The sequence below is a fragment of the Entelurus aequoreus genome, linkage group LG01, assembly GCF_033978785.1.
Source record: "Entelurus aequoreus isolate RoL-2023_Sb linkage group LG01, RoL_Eaeq_v1.1, whole genome shotgun sequence".
NCBI classification, from domain to species: domain Eukaryota; kingdom Metazoa; phylum Chordata; class Actinopteri; order Syngnathiformes; family Syngnathidae; genus Entelurus; species Entelurus aequoreus.
Window position 1 is genome coordinate 31,213,512 of NC_084731.1, and position 24,096 is coordinate 31,237,607.

General features: G+C 41.4%; 3 protein-coding genes across 5 annotated transcripts in view; 1 reads left to right on the forward strand and 2 right to left on the reverse strand.

Moving 5' to 3' along the window:
- Positions 1–4,704, reverse strand: part of psmf1 (proteasome inhibitor subunit 1) — a 10,583-nt gene extending 5,879 nt beyond the window's left edge. The window contains exons 1-2 of one of the 2 annotated variants that reach the window (XM_062047644.1): positions 3,903–4,704; positions 840–992 (exon numbers count right to left, since the gene is read on the reverse strand). In XM_062047644.1, coding sequence (XP_061903628.1) covers positions 840–992; positions 3,903–4,031 — 282 coding nt within the window. In that variant the 5' untranslated portion in view covers positions 4,032–4,704. The remainder of the gene's footprint in view (positions 1–839; positions 993–3,902) is intronic. The other variant, XM_062047647.1, reaches the window with a different exon arrangement.
- On the forward strand, positions 4,285–19,669 carry pigu (phosphatidylinositol glycan anchor biosynthesis, class U). 2 transcript variants are annotated; one of them, XM_062047611.1, is made up of 12 exons: positions 4,285–4,613; positions 9,725–9,789; positions 10,814–10,873; positions 11,193–11,255; positions 11,354–11,463; positions 11,562–11,662; positions 11,729–11,826; positions 11,894–12,048; positions 14,628–14,771; positions 14,859–14,983; positions 16,430–16,572; positions 18,820–19,669. In XM_062047611.1, the coding sequence occupies exons 1-12, from the start codon at positions 4,484–4,486 to the stop codon at positions 18,931–18,933; spliced, it is 1,308 nt and encodes a 435-aa protein (XP_061903595.1). In that variant the 5' UTR covers positions 4,285–4,483; the 3' UTR covers positions 18,934–19,669. The 2 variants fall into 2 exon arrangements, with proteins under 2 accessions (XP_061903595.1, XP_061903604.1); XM_062047620.1 differs by lacking the exon at positions 4,285–4,613 and adding an exon at positions 7,463–7,520.
- LOC133650413 (cytochrome c1, heme protein, mitochondrial) lies at positions 19,111–23,698 on the reverse strand. Its single transcript, XM_062047633.1, has 8 exons — positions 23,680–23,698; positions 23,155–23,296; positions 20,986–21,176; positions 20,766–20,892; positions 20,531–20,688; positions 20,295–20,455; positions 20,098–20,198; positions 19,111–20,033 (listed from the first exon to the last, which is right to left on the reverse strand). Exons 2-8 carry the CDS (start codon positions 23,233–23,235, stop codon positions 19,929–19,931), a joined length of 924 nt encoding a protein of 307 aa, XP_061903617.1. The 5' UTR covers positions 23,236–23,296; positions 23,680–23,698; the 3' UTR covers positions 19,111–19,928.
- Between the last annotated feature and the right edge of the window lie 398 nt (positions 23,699–24,096).

Here is a 24,096-nt window from a genome sequence, read left to right on the forward strand (position 1 = left end):
ATACAAAAATGAGATACCCGATGTGACTCAATAATAGGATATAAAAATGACACACAATAAAACATACAACACAAAAATTAGACACACAAAAATTAGACACACAATGAGATGTAAAAATGAGAATTACAGAATAATGAGACACAATACAAAAATGAGATACCCGATGTGACTCAATAATACGATATAAAAATGAAACACGATGAAACATACAATGACAAAAAAAAGTAATATATAAGAACGAGACACACAACGAGATATAAAATTGAGATGGAACCCGACACACAAATGAGATACACGATATACATGAGAAAAAATTTGACACAAAAATTAGTTACAAAAGTAGACGTACTGTAAAAATGGGACATCACAAGACAATGACACACAAAGGTGATACTCAAATTGAGATACACAACGAGACATACAGCACTGCAACAATGAGACAGAACAAAACAAAAAGACAAAAATGAGATGGGACGGAACAAGACAATGACACACAAAGGTGAAACTCAAATTGAGATGCACACTGAGACATACAGTACTGCAAAAATGAGACGGAACAAAACAAAAAGACAAAAATGAGATACACGAAACACATACAGTAAGACAGAAAAATAGGATACAACATTACAACATAATGCGACACCGAGACCAAAAATTACACAAAAATGAAACCAACAATGTGACACAAAATTAGACAAAACTACATACAAAAATGAGCCACATAATAAGCCACAAAAAGGAAACACAATGTGACAAAAATGAGAGCACTCAAACACGACCACTGTAGAAATGCTAAGAAACAGGCAGGACAAGGACATGCAGGATGTAAGGTAACTTACCATCAGGTTGAAGACGAGCGCAGAGTCCACCAGCAGCGCTTTGAGCAGCAACTGGACGTCTCCGAGGTCCGACGTGTACCTGAGCGTGTACTCCACCTTGTTGCTGCTCCAGTCTGACGGCAACAACTCTGACTTTTTGTCACTGCTTCGAGGCTGCCAGGTAAAAGCATAACAAAAAGACAAACATGAACATCAAAGCCCCCAGGTGCTTGTTTGTCGCTACGATGCAAATACGCCCTCTAGTGGCTGTGAGCGCAATCTGCTGGGTAAGTGCTATGATTTTCTCAACCAGAACTGAGATGAACAGCTAAGTTGTCGTGAATGCGCATCACATGTTGTTCCTTATTAGGCTATGTCTACACTAAGCCGGATAACCCCTTGAACAAATAATTATTTAGCCTAAGCCCCGTTTCAGCCACACTAAACTATCGTTTAAGGTCCCCCTCCTCAGACAATTTTTTACACGGGTAAGTGCGCTGTGTATTTCTTGAATCTCCGGCTCTTAGCTTTGTATGGACTCATTGATTGTTTACAAACTAAGTTGGGAGAGGAAGTGACGCCAGAAAGACCGCGCCCCACACAGTTGTTTTAGTCAATCAGTAGCAGAAGTAAACAAGACAATTAATGTGGTCTTCTTGCGGACTGCTGTACCTTTGATCAGTCTCAGATCATTTAGTAGTAGACGTGAACAAGACAGTAGCAGAAGTAAACAACACAAAGGCGTTCTCGCAGACTGCAGAGCTCTTTTTCTAAGGATTTCCAGAGATTATAAAGGTGCTGCAGATGACAGGGCCCCAAATTCTGTCTGTGCTGAAGCCATGAGTGTGCGTTATACCGCTGAAGAGGCTCTAGAGCTGATTTTTTTCAGATGTCCAGTAAGACAACTCTGATTCAGAAGAGGAAGACGGGGAGGAATACAACCCAGAGCATTATGAATCATCTTCAGAAGAAGAAGAAAACCCTGAAGCTGAAAGAGAGACTTTCCTTTCAAAAAATGGCAAAATAACATGGTCCTCAGCCGCATATGACCAACACGGCAGGCATGCAGAACAAAACGTCATAAAGATGACCCCAGGACCCACAAGGTATGCCGGTTCTCATGCCCATGACATTGTCTCTACATTGTACCTGTTTATCACACCAGCAATAGAAAAAATAATCCTGGAGATGACAAATCTGGAGGGTTTTCGCAAATATGGAGACAGCTGGAAAAAGACGGATGAGACTGACCTGCAGACCTACTTAGGGCTGCTAATCTTAGCCGGTGTATACAGGTCCCGAGGTGAGGTTGCAGCTAGTCTATGGGATGCAGAGAGTGGAAGGCCAATTTTCCGAGCCACAATGCCACTCAAACTCTTTCACACCTACTCAAGACCGCTACGATTTGATGACCGTTTCTTAAGCCAGTGTTTTTCAACCTTTTTTGAGCCAGGGCACATTTTTTGCGTTGAAAAATTTTTGCGTTGAGAGGCGGCGTGGCGAAGTTGGTAGAGTGGCCGTGCCAGCAATCGGAGGGTTGCTGATTACTGGGGTTCAATCCCCACCTTCTACCATCCTAGTCACGTCCGTTGTGTCCTTGGGCAAGACACTTCACCCTTGCTCCTGATGGCTGCTGGTTAGCGCCTTGCATGGCAGCTCCCGCCATCAGTGTGTGAATGTGTGTGTGAATGGATGAATGTGGAAATACTGTCAAGCGCTTTGAGTACCTTGAAAGTAGAAAAGCGCTATACAAGTATAACCCATTTATTTATTTAAAAAATGCGGAGGCACACCACCAGCAGAAATCATTAAAAAACGAAACTCAGTAGACAGTAAAAAGTCTTTGTTGCAATTGTTGGATATGACTTTAAACCATAACCAACCATGCACCACTATAGCTTTTGTCTCAAAGAAGTTGTACTGTCACCCCCTGTCACATCACGCCCTGACTTATTTGGACTTTTTTGCTGTTTTCCTGTGTGTAGTGTTTTAGTTCTTGTCTTGCGCTCCTATTTTGGTGGCTTTTTGTCTTTTTTTGGTATTTTCCTGTAGCAGTTTCATGTCTTCCTTTGAGCGATATTTCCCGCATCTACTTTGTTTTTATCCTTCTTCGTGGGGACATTGTCGATTGTCATGTCATGTTCGGATGTACATTGTGGACGCCATCTTTGCTCTAAAGTAAGTCTTTGCTGTCGTCCAGCATTCTGTTTTTGTTTACTTTGTAGCCAGTTCAGTTTTAGTTTTGTTCTGCATAGCCTTCCCTAAGCTTCAATGCCTTTTCTTAGGGGCACTTACCTTTTGTTTATTTTTGGTTTAAGCATTAGACACCTTTTTACCTGCACACTGCCTCCCGCTGTTTCCGACATCTACAAAGCAATTAGCTACCTGCTGCTACCTACTGATATGGAAGAGTATTACACGGTTACTCTGCCGAGCTCTAGACAGCACCGACCGACCACTCAACAACAACACATCATTTGCAGACTATAATTACTGGTTTGGAAAAAATATGTTTTACCCCAAATAGGTGAAATTAGATAATCTCCCACGGCACACCAGACTGTATCTTGGTTGAAAAACACTGTCTTAAGCTATAGAAATGAAGTGAAGAGGGAAGACTCAGTTATTCACACATTTTGTGGTGAATGACAAGTTGTTTCTTTAAGCAAGATGAAATTTGGTGTTTAAATTCAATTAAGCTGCTTACATTAGGGGTTTAGTGAAGACGGGTCATTTTGACCCGGATGACACAGGGTGTATACAGAAAATGAGGACAACAGGAACGGTGGCATTGTGTGTGTGTGTGTGTGTGTGTGTGTGTGTGTGTGTGTGTGTGTGTGTGTGTGTGTGTGTGTGTGTGTGTGTGCGTCTGTGTGGACACGGATAAGGTTAGGTGGGATTTACCCTGGATAACCTTATCCGGCTTAGTGTAAACGGGGCCTTAGACGTCTACAAATGTACAAATGTTCACTAGCATTAGCATGTTTGCTAAAGAGGAGACAGACAAATAGCAATTTTAAAAACAATCTAGGTATTGAAACGACAACAAGTTAAAGGAAGATTGGGGATGATGACGATGCTCACCTCGTCCCCGGAGCCGACGCACTTATATCCGCTTTTGATGACTTCCCAGTGAACGAGACATACGATGGCGTCTTGAGGACAAGATATGTTTTCACCACAGCACGAATACAGCAGCTCTAAGCCCGCCATGGCTCCGACCGAAATGAAAGCAACAATGTCCACAATACACAATACGACGCTCGCACTCCCCTTTTGGAGGTTGTCAGTGTAATAGCTCAAGGAAGGACTACAACTATTTTTTGTTTAGCTTTAAACAACACACGGAACAGGAAAATGATATTATGATACAATGACTAATCAACTATCAGCTGTACTTCCAATGGCGTCGTCAATTGTGTTTTGATCCCGACGACTAACATGTCCCCCTTAAAACATAATCTGACAAAATAGTTCCGCACTCTTTACTCATGTGTGTAACTACTGAGGTGTTTCGTAAAATACATTGTCAAAATTATTTAATGAATATACAACTTGAATAATTTCTATGCACGTTTTTGATATGTGCGCCGTTGTGGGTTTTAGCATGAGTTACAGTCCGTTGAAAGACTCATTGGTCCCGCGCAGGGTGTGTAGATGCCAAGATGGCGGCGCCGTTGACTCTGCTGCTGGTCGTGGCTGTCACTGTTCGAGCAGCTCTTTTTAGGTCATCTTTAGCGGATATAATCGCCGAGAGAGTGGAAGTGGTTTCTCCGTTAACTGCCTGGAAAAGAGGTAGGTCGGAATTTTTTTTCCGCATGACTGTTTATTCCTTTCTGATGCTTCCGGGCCGGCGGAGCACAAACCGGTTAGCCCACCAACCTGCTGCTGTGTTAGCATACTCTTAGCATCTACGCAATAAAATCGCTCCTAATAAAACAACAGCAACAAGGTTTTGTGTATCTCAGTGGTTTTCAACCACTATGCCGCGGCACACTCCGTGAAATATTGCCTGGTGTGCCGTGGGAAATTATACAACTTCACCTAATTGGTCCCAAAAATATTTTTTGCAAATCAATAATCATAATAATGTGCCGTTGTCTAGTGCCTGTGCTGTGTAGAACTTGGCAGGGTAACCATGTAATACTCCATATCAGTAGGTGGCAGCAGGTAGTTCAAAGCTTTGTAGAAGTCGGAATGTGTCGAGGATGGTTTGTCGTGATCCCAATATGCAGAGCACAGCGTGCAGGTAAAAAGGTATGTAACGCTTAAACCAAAAATCAACAAAAGGCGAGTCCCGCTAGGAAAAGGCACTGAAGCATAGGGATGGCTATGTAAAACAAAAGTAAAACTGAACTGGCTACAAAGTCAACAAAAACAGAATGCTGGACGACAGCAAAAACTTACAGTGTGTGGAGCAAAGACGGCGTCCACAAAGCACATCCCGTACATGACATGACAATCAACAATGTCCCCACAAAGAAGGATAGCGTACGCACAACTTCAATAGTCTTGATTGTGAAAAAACAAAGGAGGTGCGGGCAATAGCGCTCAAAGGAAGGCATGGAGCTGCTATAGGAGAACACCAACAAAAAAGGAAGGGTCACCAAAATAACAGCGCAAGACCGAAACTAAAGCACTACACACAGGAAACAACAACAAACTCAAGATAAGGCACGACAACCTGGTGGAGTTTAATTTTTTTAACCTTTTCTGCTGGTGGTGTGCCTCTGTATTTTTTAATGAAAAAAATGTGCCTTGGTTAAAAAAAGGTTGAAAAACACTGGTGTATTTGTTTCCAATGCGTCATCATTGTTGGCCTTAAAGGCCTACTGAAATGAATTTTTTTAATTTAAACGGGGATAGCAGATCCATTCTATGTGTCATACTTGATCATTTCGCCATATTGCCATATTTTTGCTGAAAGGACTTAGTAGAAAAACAACGACGATAAAGTTCGCAACTTTTGGTCGCTGATAAAAAAAAGCCTTGCCTATACCGAAAGTAGCGTGACGTCACAGGAGGAAGGACTCCTTACATTTCCCCATTGTTTACAATGCAGCGAGAGCGATTCGGACAGAGAAAGCGACGATTACCCCATTAATTTGAGCGAGGATGAAAGATTCGTGGATGAGGAAAGTGAGAGTGAAGGACTACAGTGCAGTGCAGGACGTATCTTTTTTCGCTCTGACCATAACTTAGGTGTTGGAGCCAAAATTCCTTATTTGTTTATATTGTTTTTATTTTTATTTTCTCTAATTGATTGTTGGGTTCAGCATGTTTAATTTCCTTTTCGGCAGATTGCTCCACTCACTTCCTGTTAAGAACCAGGAAGTATTGACCAGGGAGGGGACTGTTGCCATGGTGCGGTTACCATGGTAGCCTCCTTTAAATTGTGTTCAGGTGTGAGCATGGGCAGGGCGATTGGAGGACAAACAGTTTTCGACCGTGGTCGTGTTCGTGTCATGTCGTATCGTGTCATGTGGTGACAATGATCTGATAATGTGCCAATCAAGGTCAGCATACTTTGTTATAGAATTTACATTTGATTTAAATTAGATAGCTGGAATAAACGGATTGTCATATCCAAACACAGTTCTACAGTACTGGACATGCTATCATTTTCACGCGTAAAACTGGTCAACACAGTCGCCCTCGGTACCAGCCCAAAGGTAAGGGCTGTACATTAAGTCGAAAACTATAGTCTTCGTTTTTGAAAAAGACTAAGTTTGAATGTCAGTAAGACACACAGTGGACACTTCATTAGGAACAGGAAGTAAATACTGCAAGCAGCGCGCAGTGTGGGCACCTGGAGCGCACGCTGAGACGGTGTTCAGCCACAGGCCGGGCTGTTTCGCCTCCTTTGGACCAGGAGAAGAGCCAGACAGTGGACGGGATCGTCGTTTGGAGCCAGGAGCAACGCAGCGACAGGCAGACGGAGGACGCCGCGCTGATCGAGACGGAGGACGTCGCGCTGATCGAACAACAGCCCTCGCCGTTTAGAGTGACAGCTGAGCAGCGCTGGGACACGCAACGCTGTTTGAAGTTTTGTACTCTTTTGGTCTGACCTATGCTGGAAACGCTGGTTAAGAGAGTATTTACCTTTGCTACAGGAGCGGCAGAGGTGGAGCAAACAGAGAAGAAGTCTCGTCCCAAATGACATTTTGTACTGATCGCAGACAACACCGCTCCACGTGGCTCTTGGTTACTTGGAAGAGTCATGGAGACTTATCCAGATAAAAAAGGATTGGTGTGTTCTGCTAAAATCAAAACTGAAAAAACACTAACTCAAAGATGGTTATTATTTGTTTATATTTATGGCTCCATTGTTATTTATTTTGAATTGTTCATGGCATCCTGCCTTTCTCAATTGGGGGCCGGAGTGTTGGAGCCAAAATTCCTTATTTGTTTATATTGTTTTTATTTTTATTTTCTCTAATTGATTGTTGGGTTCAGCATGTTTAATTTCCTTTTCGGCAGATTGCTCCACTCACTTCCTGTTAAGAACCAGGAAGTATTGACCGGGGAGGGGACTGTTGCCATGGTGCGGTTACCATGGTAGCCTCCTTTAAATTGGGTTCAGGTGTGAGCATGGGCAGGGCGATTGGAGGACAAACAGTTTTCGACCGTGGTCGTGTTCGTGTTCGTGTCATGTCGTATCGTGTCATGTGGTGACAATGATCTGATAATGTGCCAATCAAGGTCAGCATACTTTGTTATAGAATTTACATTTGATTTAAATTAGATAGCTGGAATAAACGGATTGTCATATCCAAATACAGTTCTACAGTACTGGACATTTTATCATTTTCACGCGTCAAACTGGTCAACACAGTCGCCCTCGGTACCAGCCCAAAGGTAAGGGCTGTACATTAGGTACAAGGGTTCATTGGATTCCACACTTTCTCCTTTTTCTATTGTGGATCACGGATTTGTATTTTAAACCACCTCGGATACTATATCCTCTTGAAAATGAGAGTTGAGAACGCGAAATGGGCATTCACAGTGACTTTTATCTCCACGACAACACATCGGCGAAGCTCTTTAGTTACAGAGCTAATGTGATAGCATCGGGCTCAAATGCAGATAGAAACAAAATAAATAAACCCCTGACTGGAAGGATAGACAGAAGATCAACAATACTATTAAACCATGGACTTGTAAATACACGGTTAATAATTTCCAGTTTGGCGAAGCTTAACAATGCTGTTGCTAACGACGCCATTGAAGCTAACTTAGCTACGGGACGGCGGCGGGCGTTGTAGCTTTCGACGACACCCCGGCTGCCATCAGAGTCGGCAAGAAACATATATTTCCTCAAAGTTACGTACGTGACATGCACATAGCGACACGCACGTACGGGCAAGCGATCAAATGTTTGGAAGCCAAAGCTGTACTCACGGTAGCGCGTCTGCTATCCAACTCAAAGTCCTCCTGGTTGTGTTGCTGTAGTCCGCCGCTAATACACCGATCGCACCTACAGCTTTCTTCTTTTCAGTCTCCATTGTTCATTAAACAAATTGCAAAAGATTCACCAACACAGATGTCCAGAATACTGTGGAATTTTGGGATGAAAACAGAGCGTTTTGTATTGGATTCAATGGGTCCGAATATTTCCGTATCAACGATTGACGTCACGCGCATACGTCATCATATCTAGACGTTGTCAACCGGAAGTGTGGCGGGAAATTTAAAATTGCACTTTATAAGTTAACCCGGCCGTATTGGCATGTGTTGCAATGTTAAGATTTCATCATTGATATATAAACTATCAGACTGCGTCGTCGGTAGTAGTGGGTTTCAGTAGTTTTACCATAATTTTGTATTTTTTTTGTATTGAGCCAAAGCAGCTGTAAACATCTTTAAAAACAAAGCAAAAAAAAAACCTGTCAGGTAAAAAACAAGATAGGAGGTGACAGTTTCCGCTTTTACAATACATTGATTCTTATGAGGTACGGCTCTTTAATGTTAGCCTATAAAAAGCCAAATTTAAGTGTCTTTGCACCTCCTGTTACCCCAGCACCTCCAAAACCCTCAAATCTAGACTCCAAACATCCCAGAACAAGCTAGTCAGGTTACTTCTAGACCTCCACCCCAGATCACACCTCACTCCAACCCACCTCTCCAAAGTGGGCTGGCTCAGGGTGGAGGACAGAGTAAAACAACTTGCTCTGAGCCTAGTCTATAAAATTCGCTACACCTCCCTGATACCGAAGTACATGTCAAACTACTTCCATAACGTAAATGACCGCCATAACCACAACACCATGGGAAGCGCCACAAACCACGTTAAACCCAGATTCCGATCTAACAAAGGTCTTAACTAATTCTCCTTCTATGCCACATCAATATGGAATGCACTCCCAACAGGTGTAAAAGAAAGTGCATCTCTACCCTCCTTCAAAACCGCACTAAAAGAACACCTCCAGGCAACTACAACCCTAGACTAACACCCTCCCCCCAATACATCCCACCTCCCTGGATTGTAATTAATCAAATGTATATACTTGTTCTTATGCTTTCTGAGCTCACCATGTTCACTGCTCGCTGTACATATCCTACGAGGTCAGACCTACACTGTTTCAATGTCCATTTCTCAGATTATATAATTGTTGATGACTGAAGTGCTGATATCAACCAAACCTAAACCCCCTGCCCCACATCCCACCCCCCGGATTGTAAATAATTCAATGTATATACTCTGATGATTAACTTGTTTGATGACTGTATTATGCTGATAGTATATATTTATACCATGAATTGATTAACGTTGACCCCAACTTAAACAAGTTGAAAAACTTATTTGGGTGTTACCATTTAGTGGTCAATTGTACGGAATATGTACTGTACTGTGCAATCTACGAATACAAGTCTCAATCAATCAATCAATCTTTGTTTCCTTTCAGTGATTGAAGGTTTGGCTCTACTCGACTTGGGAGTTTCGCCCTATTCTGGAGATGTTTTCCATGAGGTGAGAATAGAATGAGCATTTTTAGGGATGGTGACTGACAGCGACGTCTAAACGCTCCAAAAACACAGATGTCCCCACACACACACACACACACACACACACACACACACACACACACACACACACACACACACACACACACACACACACACACACACACACACCATAGAACACATGCTCTCTCATTGGTCTTTTTGTTAAAGTTAAAGTACCCATGATTGTCACACACACACACACACACACACACACACACACACACACACACACACACACACACACACACACACACACACCCACCATAGCACAAATGCTCTCTCATTGGTCTTATTGTTAAAGTTAAAGTTAAAGTACTTATGATTTTCACACACACACTAGGTATGGCGAAATTATTCTCTGCATTTGACCCATCACCCTTGATCACCCCCTGGGAGGTGAGGGGAGCAGTGAGCAGCAGCGGTGGCCGCACCCGGGAATCATTTTTGGTGATTTAACCCCCAATTCCAACCCTTGATGCTGAGTGTCAAGCAGGGAGGTAATGGGTCCCATTTTTATAGTCTTTGATATGACTCGGCCGGGGTTTGAATTCACGGCCTGCCGATCTCAGGGCAGACACTCTAACCACAAGGCCACTGAGTAACGCTAACATTAGCTACCACAAGCGATTGTAATATTGTAAAATATTACGGCCAAGTCCATCAGCCGTTTTTCCTCTGGACATCTCTCAGGTTTGGCAAAGTACCATTTAGTTCTTTAAACTTGCAGCATTTCTTTCATGCAATTGTTTTTAGAGTTTGTGTGTGTTTGGCATTTGCACCATTTTTCTTTATGTCCATTTTTTATCCTGTAGCATCTATGTGTGCACCATTTTTCAATTTGCAGCATTTTATCCATTTCATTTGTTTAAGGGCATTTATGTGTTTTGTCCATGGAACATTTCTGTATTTGAAGTGTTCTGACTTTTGCAGCGCGTTTGCAATGGTTGGCCATTATAAATTATTTGTATTATTATTTATTGCTTCCATAGACCCCACTCATCATCTACCTCTTCCACTTCCTGGTGGATTATGCAGAGATAACATTCATGGTGAGTGATGTATGCTTACTTAAAGCCGGTAAACAGTTGTGGAATTATAGGCAGAAAAAAGATCATCCTAAAATGAAAAAGTTTTCTTGCTTTTTTGCTCCCTGGGCTGAAATCTTACAAGGTTGTCTCGTATGATGATACGTGGAACCTGAAGATAAAATGCTTATTTTTCTACTAATTGTTGTTTAATCTCCTAGTAAACTCGTACCACACTTAAAGCATTTTTGCATTGCAGTGTCCACTGTATCACATTCTTGACTTACTGTATATGCGTCGGTGACAAATAACCTTTTGTTCCCCTGCCCTTGTGTCTATCTAGCTGGCCGACGGCATCGTTGCTGTGGCGCTCTACTATGCCGTGCAGGACTACAATAAGCAAGTGGTGAGCACGCCAAGTGAACATTATCTGAAAGTAATATGTATCATCACATTTTGTAAGTACTATTTTCTAAACACGTGAGTTGTTGAACTTTATTTCAGTTCAGGAAGCAGAAATATGCCCTTGAAGCAGACCGCTACCCCCCTGATTGCCATGAGCTGATCAGGAGCCCCAATGAGATGTATTACATCCCCCTTAAGGTGGCCATGTTGTAAGTACACCGTCTGGATTCCATTCCATTGTATACTTAATGAAGTGGCCACTGAGTGTATATACTCATCCCCCCATTTCTCCGCTCTTCGATGGCAGTTATTTACTGAACCCTTTCACCATCTTGTCTTGCGTCGCCAAGTCAACCTGCGGCCTGAACAACGCCGTGGTGTCCCTCTTCATCCTGTCCACCATTAAAGGTAAAGTCGCACGTTTGACCTCATGCAGGAACATCAGTGTGACACTTTTCTATGAATTCCTGGCAGGAAATGTGCTGCTGAGCGCCATCTTCTTGGCCTTGGCGACGTACCAAAGTATTTATCCTCTGTCTCTGTGCACTGGCGCACTGCTCTACTTGATGCAGGTTTGGTTTTCACACACATTGTCCAACATGGCTGACACCAAGTGACTATGTGCGTGTGTGTGTCCAGCGGCAGTTCATCCCCATCAACATACGACGGGTCAGCTTCTGGTGGTTTGTGGCTCAGTACGCTTTCATGTATCTGGGCAGTCTCTTCGTCACGATCTGCCTCTCCTTTTTCCTGCTGGGCTCCTGGGACTTCCTGCCCTCCGTCTACGGCTTCATGTGAGAAAAGTTCATTACATTACATGAATTGTTGTGGAAGTTTTAGTCTCAAGTCTATAATCAATCAATCAATCAATCAATCAATGTTTATTTATATAGCCCTAAATCACAAGTGTCTCAAAGGGCTGTACAAGCCACAACGACATCCTCGGTACAGAGCCCACATACGGGCAAGGAAAATAATAATAATAACAAATTAACTTAACTTTGACTTTAAAGGTTGACTTGTAGTTTTAAATACGGTGTCCCTCAGGACCACTGATATGCGGGTGAGCTGACTGTCACTAGCGAGTCACAACACTGACGATGATCATGTAGTGTTTACCACAGGACTGCATCTGTGGCGCGAGGTTGCGGGAGGATTGATGATGTCATTATCTGTTTTGCATGATAGGCACATAATACCCATAGGGTCCCATTTAACCCTTGTGTAGGCTTAAAATTGAATGTACACCGTTACTCTTCCCAAAGAGGTACACCATCATTAGTGTCATAAGTCAGCAAAAAACTTAATTTTTTTGCTTTCTACTCTTAAAATAGAAAAAAACAACTTCAGATATATCAATCAATCAATCAATCAATGTTTATTTATATAGCCCTAAATCACAAGTGTCTCAAAGGGCTGTACAAGCCACAACGACATCCTCGGTACAGAGCCCACATACGGGCAAGGACATAAAAATATATTTATTGATACAAATATATTTTTATGTTTTTGTTTACGTTGTATGGCCTTTCTGTCAAAAAACTGTTTTTGTTTAATGGGAAAATGCATCATATGCAATCTTTTAAAAAAAGTTGCAGGGTGGAATATTTGAGATAGGGTAATTACAGCTGTGAATAGGTCAATAATTCAAGACCGCATTGATTTTGATACATTACAAAAGTAGACTGAAACTATTATTTTTACAATGCCTATTGAGAGATATATATATATATATATATATATATATATATATATATATATATATATTATAGGGACGGCGTGGCGCAGTTGGTAGAGTGGCTGTGCCAGCAATCGGAGTGTTGCTGGTTACTGGGGTTCAATTCCCACCTTCTACCTTCCTAGTCACGTCCGTTGTGTCCTTGGGCAAGACACTTCACCCTTTGCCTCTGATGGCTGCTGGTTAGCGCCTTGCATGGCAGCTCCCGCCATCAGTGTGTGAATGTGTGTGTGAATGGGTAAATGTGGAAATACTGTCAAAGCGCTTTGAGTACCTTGAAGGTAGAAAAGCGCTATACAAGTATAACCCATTTATCATTTATTTATTTATATTTTCCGCACTATAAGGCGCACCGGATTATAAGGCGCACCTTCAATGAATGGCTTATTTTAAAACTTTGTTCATATATAAGGCGCACCGCATTATAAGGCGCACAGAATAGACGCTACAGTAGAGGCTGGGGTTACGTTATGCATCCCGTAGTTGCGAGACCTGTTGTGGCTCAATATTGGTCCATATATATAAGGCGCACCGGATTATAAGGCGCACTGTGAGCTTTTGAGAAAATTGGAGGTTTTTAGGTGCGCCTTATAGTGCGGAAATACGGTGTGTGTATATATATATATATATATATATATATATATATATATATATATATATATATATATATATATATATATATATATATATACTGTTGAACTCATTTACGCTTATCACAGCTATGAGAATTATGCATCGTGGTCCTCTATCTGGTGGCTAAGGGGCGCATTTATACCAAAACAATATTTTCTTGTTTTTCGATTAGCAAGAATCAGATTAATTCAGTTTTAATGGGGTAAAAGCTTAGTAAAATATCAGGATTACAGGCTGTTAAAAATACCAGTAATAATGAGTCAATGGGGCCAAAAAGGTCTTAAGAGAAAGTGGGACTACTTTATTTTTATGTTGTATTCTAATATGTTGCAAAGAAAACACAATGCAATTAAAAAAACAAACAAACTCCCTGGCAGAATTTCCATCCTCTAACTTTCAAACAGAACAATCATATCACATAAGGAACACATGTATTGCTCATTTTGGGCCCTAGGGTTGCACAAGGGTTAAATGTGTTTGTTAGAGAGGGCAAACAGGTAGTCTTCAGTGTTAAATTGAAACTTGCTTTTGGAATTATTGAGCACTCAGGTTTCCAGTCAGAGAACACAGCTGTCAGATGGACTCAGCAACTTTAAACTGTAGTTTTAAATCAGCGTGTGCAGGTTAGCTATAATAAAGTTTAGTTTAGTTATTTTGTTTAGCAGTCTGATGCTATGTATTAAATAAACACAGCTGTCATTCCCACTATCATGAGAGCAGAACATCAACAGACTTCAGAGAAGCCATTATTGCTTAATTTTTTCAAGCAGAAGAAAGCTCACCTAGGCAATGACTTCTGCACCAATTAAAAGCGGCGATCCCAATATAAGCAAAACTGGAGGCGAACGTCACACTTTCAATTACGTGCATAAACATGGAGAATTCTTACTAACGAGTGCAACATTTCTTCAAGGCAATTCAAAATGTATTTGTGGTCGGCTGCCACAAATAAATGAATGTGTGGGAAACATTATGTCACAATCTTATTTTGTCTCCCCGCAGTCTCTCCGTCCCCGACTTGACCCCCAACATCGGCCTCTTCTGGTATTTCTTCGCAGAGATGTTTGAACACTTCCGCCTGTTCTACCTTTGCGTTTTCCAGATTAACGTCTTCTTCTACACTATCCCTCTCTCCATCAAACTCAAGTGAGTCTTCCACCACAATCGTTTTCTAATGGTCAATATTTCTTTTTTGTCCCTCAGCGCGTCATTATGAGTGTGTGTACCTTCCAGGGAGCATCCAGTATTTCTGATCTTCATGCAGCTAGCGGTCATCTCCATCTTCAAGTCCTACCCCACAGTTGGAGACATCGCCCTGTACATGTCCTTCCTCCCCGTGTGGAGTCACTTGCACAAATGTAAGTTCATGGCTGTGTTAGCACAAGGCCCTCGAAGGAAGACTGTAGGGGAGTGGATTTCTTTATAATCTTTGAACTTAAAGGGGAACTGCACTTTTTTAGGGGAATTTTGCCAATTGTTCACAATCACTATAAAAGACATGGCAATGGATGTATTCTTTTTTTTAATGCATTCTAACTCGTAAATAAATGTCCGCTTACAGCTGAGCCAATGGGAGGTCCTCCTATTACTTCCATAAAACCCATTTAAAAAAACATCCATAAAGCGCCAACAATACTCCATTTACATTTCGTGACTTGAATATTAACCAAGTATTATTGATATTGTAATTATAAGTGCTAAGGCAGACAAACTATTTATAGTGGCGCTGTGATCCCGAGCTTGTGTGCCAATGTTGACATAATCGACTGATCATCTGCTTCATGATTGACGGATCAGCGTGGCCGTGCTCGCAACTTGAGGGTTCCAGGTTCGATCCCTGCTTCCGCCATCCTAGTCACTTCCGTTGTGTCCTTGGACAAGACACTTTACCCACATGCTCCTAGTTCCACCCACACTGGTTTGAATCTAGCTTGAAGATGTAGAAAATGGGTTCCACTATGTAAAGCGCTTTAAATGTCTAGAGAAAAGCGCTATATAAATATAATTTTCTTCACTTCGCTTCCTTGCTCATGAAACTTAATTGTAGATCATAAGTCATGCCTCTCACCTGGATAGTAGAAGGACGAAGACGTATTCCGACAAGTGGGTACAGTTAGACAGCCAATTTAGACCCGGCAATGGCAACAAGGATTATGTTATGTTATGAGTCATAACATAATCCTTGTTATGACTCATAACAAGGATTATGAGTCATTCTTTATCCAAATGGGAATATATGAACATCCTAGTAGTCAGCATCCTAATAACAGCAGACATTGTACAGTATGTGATGTTTTATTATGTTTGTTGGCTATCATAGTCTGCAGTGATAAGTGATGCTTTAAAAAAAAAAAGAAGCAAATTTCATGATGCGTTTCTGAAATTAATGCGCCGCGTATGCTTAAAATGAGAAAAATATATAAATATTAAATGTTACTATAAATTTACCTGTTACATTACACATACACTTACAGCATATACTGTATATAAAACCTTAATGGAGGTTTCTTTGAGGGCTTTATAGGCAGAATAAAGCAGCTCCCATAGGCTCCATTGTAAGCAGACTTTTAATCACATTTAGAATGTTTAAAAAAAAACATATATTGTCTTTTATAATGATAGGAACAATTCCCCAAAAAGTGCAGTTCCCCTTAAACACGTTACTGTGGGATGGATTTATCCTGCTAACAAACACACGGTCCTTACTTAGCTTAAAGGACTCGCACAGCTCCACTAACACATTTCAAAGTCTCAAACATAAGTGATACAATCTGTTCTATTTCGTAATCTATTTGTCCACCTAGTCCTGAGAAACATCTTCCTGGTGTCCTGTGTCATGCTGGCCTGTTCTGCACTCTTCCCGGTCCTCTGGCACCTCTGGATCTACGCCGGCAGCGCCAACGCCAACTTTTACTACGCCACCACGCTGCTGTTCAACATTGCTCAGGTAAGACCATTTTTGATGAGCTGTAACATTGGACTCTTTCTAGCAAAAATGGTGACCTACACCTAATAATAGAGACACCAATAAAATAGTTAATTTTTTCATCCAATAATATTCTTCTCACACTCATTAAACACATTTAGATTTTTGTAATGTATAGGTACTCACAGTTAATGACTGATAGTAAGGCGGCTAACGGTAATACACTGCTACGCAGGCCAATGGGTCTTCCCTGCTAGCTGTCTGTTCATCCAATCCCTCGTCTTAATAATCCACACCGCTTGCCTTTTGTGATTCCAGTAATGATTTACCATCATAAATTCATTATGATGAATTAAAAAAAATTCATTATGGCGGCCATACTTGCCAACCTTGAGACCTCCGAATTCGGGAGATTTGGGGGGTGGGCTGGGCCGAGGGGCAAGGTTAAGGGGGAGGAGTATATTTATAGCTAGAATTCACTGAAATTAAATATAAATATATATCAGTGTTTCCCACACATTCATTTATTTGTGGCGGCCCGCCACAAAATAATTACGTCCGCCACAAATAAAAATAAAATAAAATAAAAATAAAAACTTTTTTTTTTTTTTTTTGTCCTTTCCAGCTTCTCAGGTAAATCATATAGTTGATGTAGATGCCCATATAGGCTGTTCAGATTTACTTTACAAAAGAGAAGTGTAGGATACTTCTCTTGTTGCCTTATTTGTATTTGACCACTACTGTTTTCTGTTTATTTGTTACTGACTGTGGCAGGACACCTCTGCCTCTGTTTCACTTTATGTTGCTGGTAAATAATATGGTTGTAGTAGTAGGCTAAAGTTAAATTATTTAGTATGCACTAATTAAAGGGGCAGAGCTTTAAGAGACATTTTAGCTTTTATATTTTATAAGATATATTTTTTGTAAGAACCACAATTAATAAATATATTTCAGTGAATAACTTATTGTTGAAATCTGTATATAAATATGTACATAAAGTGTTGTAATTATATTGTAAAATGGATGGATGGACGTTTAAAACAAAACTGTTATTAATTAGTAAGTATACATTTTTTTAGCCTTTTTAGAGAAAATCATATTGTAGTAAATTATGCAAATTACTCGATGATGTCATGGTGACCACGCCCATAGCCACGCCCCCATAGCCACAGGTATCTTGGCAGTTTATGGGAAACACTGTATATATATATGTATGTATATATATATATATATAGTACAGTACACAGTAATGAAAACACAGTTGTTCTACTAACTGTACTGTACTTGCTGCTTACTTAAAAAAAACAAAAAACACTTACCTTTCACTATTTGAGTAGCTTTTGTTCTGCCATTTGAGTACTGGCGAGCGATCTCTGAATCCGGGAACATATCCTTCACGGATTTGTTGAAAACATCCGCAAATGAGAAAGGGATGTTGCTTGCAAGGTGGCCCATAATACTGCGTTGCCGCCGCCTTGTGTTTCTCTGACCGTTCATGACTATATCCATTCGGCCACCGTGTTATGGGTTATAGATAAACCTATGGACATAACTACTTGCCGTAGTTTTGAAGCAATGCATGATGGGAATCCGGATGTTGTGTGTCAGTGTACTAACGTGCCGGCTGGAATAAACACACGCTGCCTACTTTATGGGTTATAGATAAACCTATGGATAACGGAAACATATATAATAGTCTCCTTTTCAGGTGAGAGACGACGCTAAAGGTAGTGCCTTTAAGGCACACCCCCAATATAGTTGTCCAGCTGGAAATTGGGAGAAATTCGGGAGAATGGTTGTCCCGGGAGATTTTCGGGAGAGGCACTGAAATTCGGGAGGGTTGGCAAGTATGATGGCGGCGGGTTGAGACAGGTCAGGGCATGGCAGCCAGTCTAAACTAGCTGCTCTGAAAGGACTGTTTAATAAGGTGTGTTAAGTGTGCTGTAATTCTTTCTGCTGGGGGTGTTTGGACTAAAAAATTGTGGCTGACTAGCAAAATATGTCCTTAAGTATTGTTGTAAATTCTTTGTCACAACCTGATTGTTTTGTTGAACTGTTATACAGTATCATAATAATTAGCAGGATACAAATAGTGGTCGACTACAACTGGTGTGCGAATGTAGCCTGATTTGGTTTTGTTTAGCTTTTTGTCCAAAGTACGCCTCCAATTATGCAGGTGGCCCCAAAGCATCGGTTCATTCTGAACCTCAACATTCTTGATATGTTTTTTTTAGCTGCGCCCACTCACTGACCGTTTTCTTTTTGCAGATATTATTAGTGTCAGATTACTTCTACGCCTTCTTGAGGAGAGAGCACCATCTCACTAACGGATACTACCCAAAGAAAAAAGACGGCTCAGAGGCCACCTTGGTCCTGAAGTAAATCTCCCCTGTGGAAGCGAAGCTAAGACCTCAAACACAAACTGACAAGGGTCAAAGACTTGAGAAGCTACGCCGCTCATCCGGCAAAGGAGGACCTGTGATGAAAGGGACATAAGTGGATGTTGGGATTTGACGACACAAACTGTGATTCTCATTTCTGCAGGGCTCTTTTATTTTGAAAGGATGAGACCGAAGCAGGATTTTTTTATTTGGAGTTTTGAGCATCTCAGAGCTTTTCCTGTTCATATTTTATTTATTTTTGTCAAATGATCACACATCCCCACAGATGATGAGTACGTCTTCATTCCCATAACTTTAGAAGTTAGATTTTTCAGAACGATTTAAGCAAACCAGTGATGCATGATAACGACCTCATAAATTTATACAATGTAGATTAGAATAAGAAGTTCAATTGATTCTGCCATTTGGGACCATGTGACTGAATGTTGACATTCCTTCAAACAAGAAATAAACTTTTATGAATAAAATCAAAATGGAAAGGCTATGTTCAGGAAAATAACTACATTTTTTTTCTTTTTTTTTACTGAGAAAGTCACCTTTTATTATATTGTACTGAAGACTTTGATGTGTTCAAGAGTTTGTTATTGCAGATTAAACATGTTACTTCAATACTGTGTGCTTGTATCCTTTGGGTAGCTTGATGGTGATTCCATGTAATAAATGATTAACTGAATAACTACTGCATATTTAAAGAGTAGTGTTTCAACTGAAAAGTTTCATTTCATATAATTTATTTTGTACAGTAAAACAGAGGTGTGATCCTCACATGGTCGTTGAGAATTTAACAAACAGACAATCAAACCAGATGTTGACACACGTCGATTGTTGCCAGCAGATAAACAACTTTGACACGCGCTTCACACGCGAGCAAGGTTATCGTTTCTGGAGGAATACACTGAGAAAGACGTGTGTGTGTAACTGTCAGTTTGTGTGTCAATGCATGTGTCTAGTTCCCCTCACATGCTCCATGCATGTCTATTTAGGCGGCCTGTAGGCGATCTTCCTACTTTTGAGCACCGACCACCTGTGTCGTTTCATGTAGTAGAGGAGAGGCACCAAGATGGCCGACCCCATCAAGAGCTGCACCGCAAAGAAACAAACATCATAGAACTTGTCATGTGGATTGACTAACATGTTAGTGTACCTTGAGTCCCATGCGTTTACGCTGGTCATGCTCTGGCTCCGCCGCCCACCTCAAGAAGGTGCACACGTCTTTAGCCACCTGGCTCATGGTGGCGGGCGTTCCTATGGCAACAACAGCTCTTAACAGGATTACAAGTACCATACTTGTGTGATATGATTAGTTGAAGTGTCAACATGTGTGAGACATTGACGTCTTACCGTCGTCGTATTCCAGAATCTCGTTGTAGATGGGCGGGGCCATTCCAATAGCCTGCCCAGGGAAGTAAGGGTTGTAGTAGAGCCCCTCCCTTACTGCCACTCCTGCAGGAGGCTCGCAGTATCCCGTCAGGAGGCTGAACACGTAGTCCTCCCCGCCATGCCTGAGGGAGGAGTAAGTCAGCCATCACATGTTCTGGATGGTTCCATGACCTCCCTGTTAAAGCTCGACTTGTTACCTGGCGTTGACGATGTAACTAAGGTCTGGCGGGAGGGCGCCGTTGTTGGCCGCCCTGGCGGCCTCGGGGTTGGAGTAGGGTTTGGGGAAGTAGTCGGAAGGCTTCCCGGGACGGGTGAACATCTCCCCGGTATCATCAGGTCCATCAACTACCTCCACCTGGGGCAGGGAGTCTTCTATTAACACTACGCATGTTTTTTGTGGACTCATAATCAGCAAAATAAACCAGAGCTCACCTCTTCAGCGAGGGTCTTAACCTCCTCCTCGGTGTGTGACACCCCCTGCAGGTTCCTAAACGCCAGGTACTCCATGCTGTGACAGGCCGAGCACACCTGCTTGTACACCTGGTAACCACGGCGAATGCTGCACGTGCACATGAGGGCGGGGGAGAAAAACCCATTACACGTCGTGATGGATGCTGACCTGTAACGGAGTCATGGGACCATGCAGCCAAACCTGGCGTGGTCTAGAGACGAGAGGAGTCCGCCGTGGCTCCACGGGTAGTTAGGTGGGTGGAGCTCCAGATCTGAGGCTTTGACAGACTGGTGCAGCATCATGGCGAGCCCCGCCCCGCCAGCTGTGACCACGCCGAGTGTCGTCAGGGCCATCTTTTTGCTGCGAGGCAGGCTGGCAAAAGACATGTTGGCCTGTGTGGGGGTAAATCATAAAAAATATAATGAACACAATGTGCTGAGATTGTACAAAGTTGGGCTGGGCGATATATCGATATATCGCGGGTTTGTGTCTGTGCGATATAGAAAATTACTATATCGTGATATTCGAGTATACGTTCACATGCAGTTGCTTTTAGGTGCTGGCATTACACTACAGGCGTTTCTCACTCTTTCTTGTCTCTCCTTCTCACAGACAGCAAGCGCACCTTCTTACATACGTCACATACGTATACGCGGAGCAGAGAGGTAGCAGCATGGGTAACGTTAGTGCGAGTGGTAATACGAGAGAGAGAAGGTGCAAATCTGGTAACAAATGAAGGAAGAATTAATTCCCAAGAAAAACATCATCGGGCGGTGGTTTGGCTTCAAGTGGGAATATGTCGAACAGACAACCGTAATTTGTCAAGTGTGCGGCAAAAGCGTTGCTACAAAAAGTAGCATTACTGCTAATATGTAGCATCATTTGAAAAGTCACCCATTAGAGAATGAAGAGTGCTTACTCCGCATGTCAACATCTCCGTTCGGTGCCACACCAACAAAATGCCGAGGCAACCATTTCCAGATCAACACCGTATGAAAAAAATTGTGAACAACAGAATGAGATAACGTCCGCAGTAACCTACCACATAGCGATTTGATTTCCTATTAGGCAGCTCGTTTTTATTTGACAGTTATTGAAATATCTTGTGTGACATCATGCACAAAAGTGCACTTTATTTGTTTTAAACTATTGTAGTGGCGTTCTGTACAAAAAGTGCACTTTAGGATTGTTTTGATACGTCATCTTGGTGACATCATGCACAAAAGTGCACTCATAGCTTGTTTTAAAATGTCTTTGACAATCTTGCACTTTCTGTTTTGAAATTACATAAATGTTTGTGCCACTGCTTAATAACTGTTTAATAAATACAGTTTTGGTCAATTGACTTAGTTGTGATTTCCCCCTCTGCATGAAAATTTAAAATGAGCATATACTGTATAAATGCAGTATGAACAAGAATGTTTTAATGTAGACACATAGAATCATCATACTGGTGTTCATTCAAGGCTAAGGCAAAATATCGCGATGTGTATCGTGACATGGCCCAAAAATATCGAGATATAAATAAAAGGCCATATCGCCCAGCCCTAGTATGAAGTAATGAGTATACTATTTAATTTGGACTATAATGCTGGGATAGGCTCCAGCAACCCCCACGACCACAAGAGGGACAAGTGGTCAAAGATGGATGGATGGATAATGCTTTTTGGCAGCTAATAAATTATATTCATGACAATTTTGATTATTAACAAACTAGCAACAACCACATCATTCATGCAATGTTTACAATGACAAAATAAGGGTGCAAAAACAAAATTTCTCTGAACAAAAATGTGACTTACCACGCCTATCATTACGAAAAACACACATTGGCGCACCATTTAAAACCGTATTAACGCGCACGTACACGCGGCTGGCTGCTAACCGGAAGTCCTCTCAGTCCTTGACATGCTAACACGTTAGCATTCAACGGGGTCGCACAGCGAACGGGGCAGTCGGTAAAATGTGAAATCCCTAAATACAGCAGATAAATACGCGCAAGTCATCACTTTAATGTGCACCCAGCCTCGCCCGATTTAGAGGAATAATGCTAAGTTAGTTGCTATTATAGCATTATTAGTTCGATAACCGGTGCAAAGGCTAGGTATGGTTAGCCAGTAATGTTACACATTTGTGTCTTTTACTTTAGAAGTTACTGGTGGACTATTGAGGTAAAAAATAATCATGATATTTTAAAGATAATAATTTAGTATGGAGTGTCTTAAAGATGTGTCATAACGCGGGTGACCTTGTCTCAACCCGCCGGTTGCTAGCATTTGTTCGCAGTAAAAACACCCCAAATTGATATTAATCACAAATTCTAATACACGCCCCGAGTTATTATTTTTCAAATATTACGTCCCTGCGTACCTTGGGTGTCTTTATGGTTTTGGGAGTGCCGAGGAGGGCTCTCCCGCTGCCGGAGAGCACCACGACCCGTAACGCCGCCATCTTGTCTCCAACGCTCTGTCAAGCCGCTCCTCTACTCCATACACTGCGTTTCCGTTTTGGACTGTGGAGTACAAGACGCCTCCGGTCAGGACTTTCACAATAAAACAAAAATAAAGAAAGTCCCATTTTTGAATGCGTACCGTAACGTAAATCGTCTTATTTTGAAGACCACATTCGCTGCCAGACCAGAAGCAAACGTCTAATTCTACACCTTAACTTGACTAGTTCGAGCTTTACGCAACAATGTTTTCTAACACTTTTTGTAAGACAGAGGTCAATTAAAGCAGATTTTACCATAGCAGATGACGTTTGTCTGTTTTCTTTGGAGAAACAAAATCACACACAAGCCCCAAATAGTTGTAGTTTAGTAAGAATAACAACACTAAAGCTACAGTACTGGACTAATATTTCTGGGAGGGATGAGCAATTAAGTGTTGCAGTTACCTGAGCCCCCAACAGGGGGTGCTGTTGTTAGACTGAACATCAACGAAATATGGCTTGTGTCTCAATTCAGTATTTACACAATTATGTAAACCAGGGGTGTCCAAACTTTTTCCACTGAGGGCCGCACCTGAAAAATCAAAGCAAGCGGGGGCCATTTTAATATTTTTCATTTTAAAAACCAATACAATATATGTATAAAAAAATATACATTTTGGCCTCCACTCAGGCTTGATCCTGAGGACACCAAAGGGTTTTGGTCAAATAAATATTAAAAATGTGTCATTATTCAGTATTATCATTATTATTATTTTTTATTATTATTATTATTATTATTATTATTATTATTATTATTATTATTATTATTATTATTATTATTATTATTATTCAAGGCTTAAATCTCTAGATCAACATTAGGTC

What these genes read in the sequence shown, in the direction of transcription:
- LOC133650413 (XM_062047633.1), bottom strand. Translation starts at nt 23,235, where the DNA reads ATGGCGGCGTTACGGGTCGTGGTGCTCTCCGGCAGCGGGAGAGCCCTC. An exon ending in TTAAGACCCTCGCTGAAGAG is followed by an intron (nt 20,689 to 20,765) that starts GTGAGCTCTGGT and finishes TCCCTGCCCCAG; the next exon opens with GTGGAGGTAGTTGATGGACC. An exon ending in AGTTACATCGTCAACGCCAG is followed by an intron (nt 20,456 to 20,530) that starts GTAACAAGTCGA and finishes CTCCTCCCTCAG; the next exon opens with GCATGGCGGGGAGGACTACG.
- pigu (XM_062047611.1), top strand. Translation starts at nt 4,484, where the DNA reads ATGGCGGCGCCGTTGACTCTGCTGCTGGTCGTGGCTGTCACTGTTCGA. An exon ending in CACTGCTCTACTTGATGCAG is followed by an intron (nt 11,827 to 11,893) that starts GTTTGGTTTTCA and finishes GTGTGTGTCCAG; the next exon opens with CGGCAGTTCATCCCCATCAA. An exon ending in TGCTGTTCAACATTGCTCAG is followed by an intron (nt 16,573 to 18,819) that starts GTAAGACCATTT and finishes TTCTTTTTGCAG; the next exon opens with ATATTATTAGTGTCAGATTA.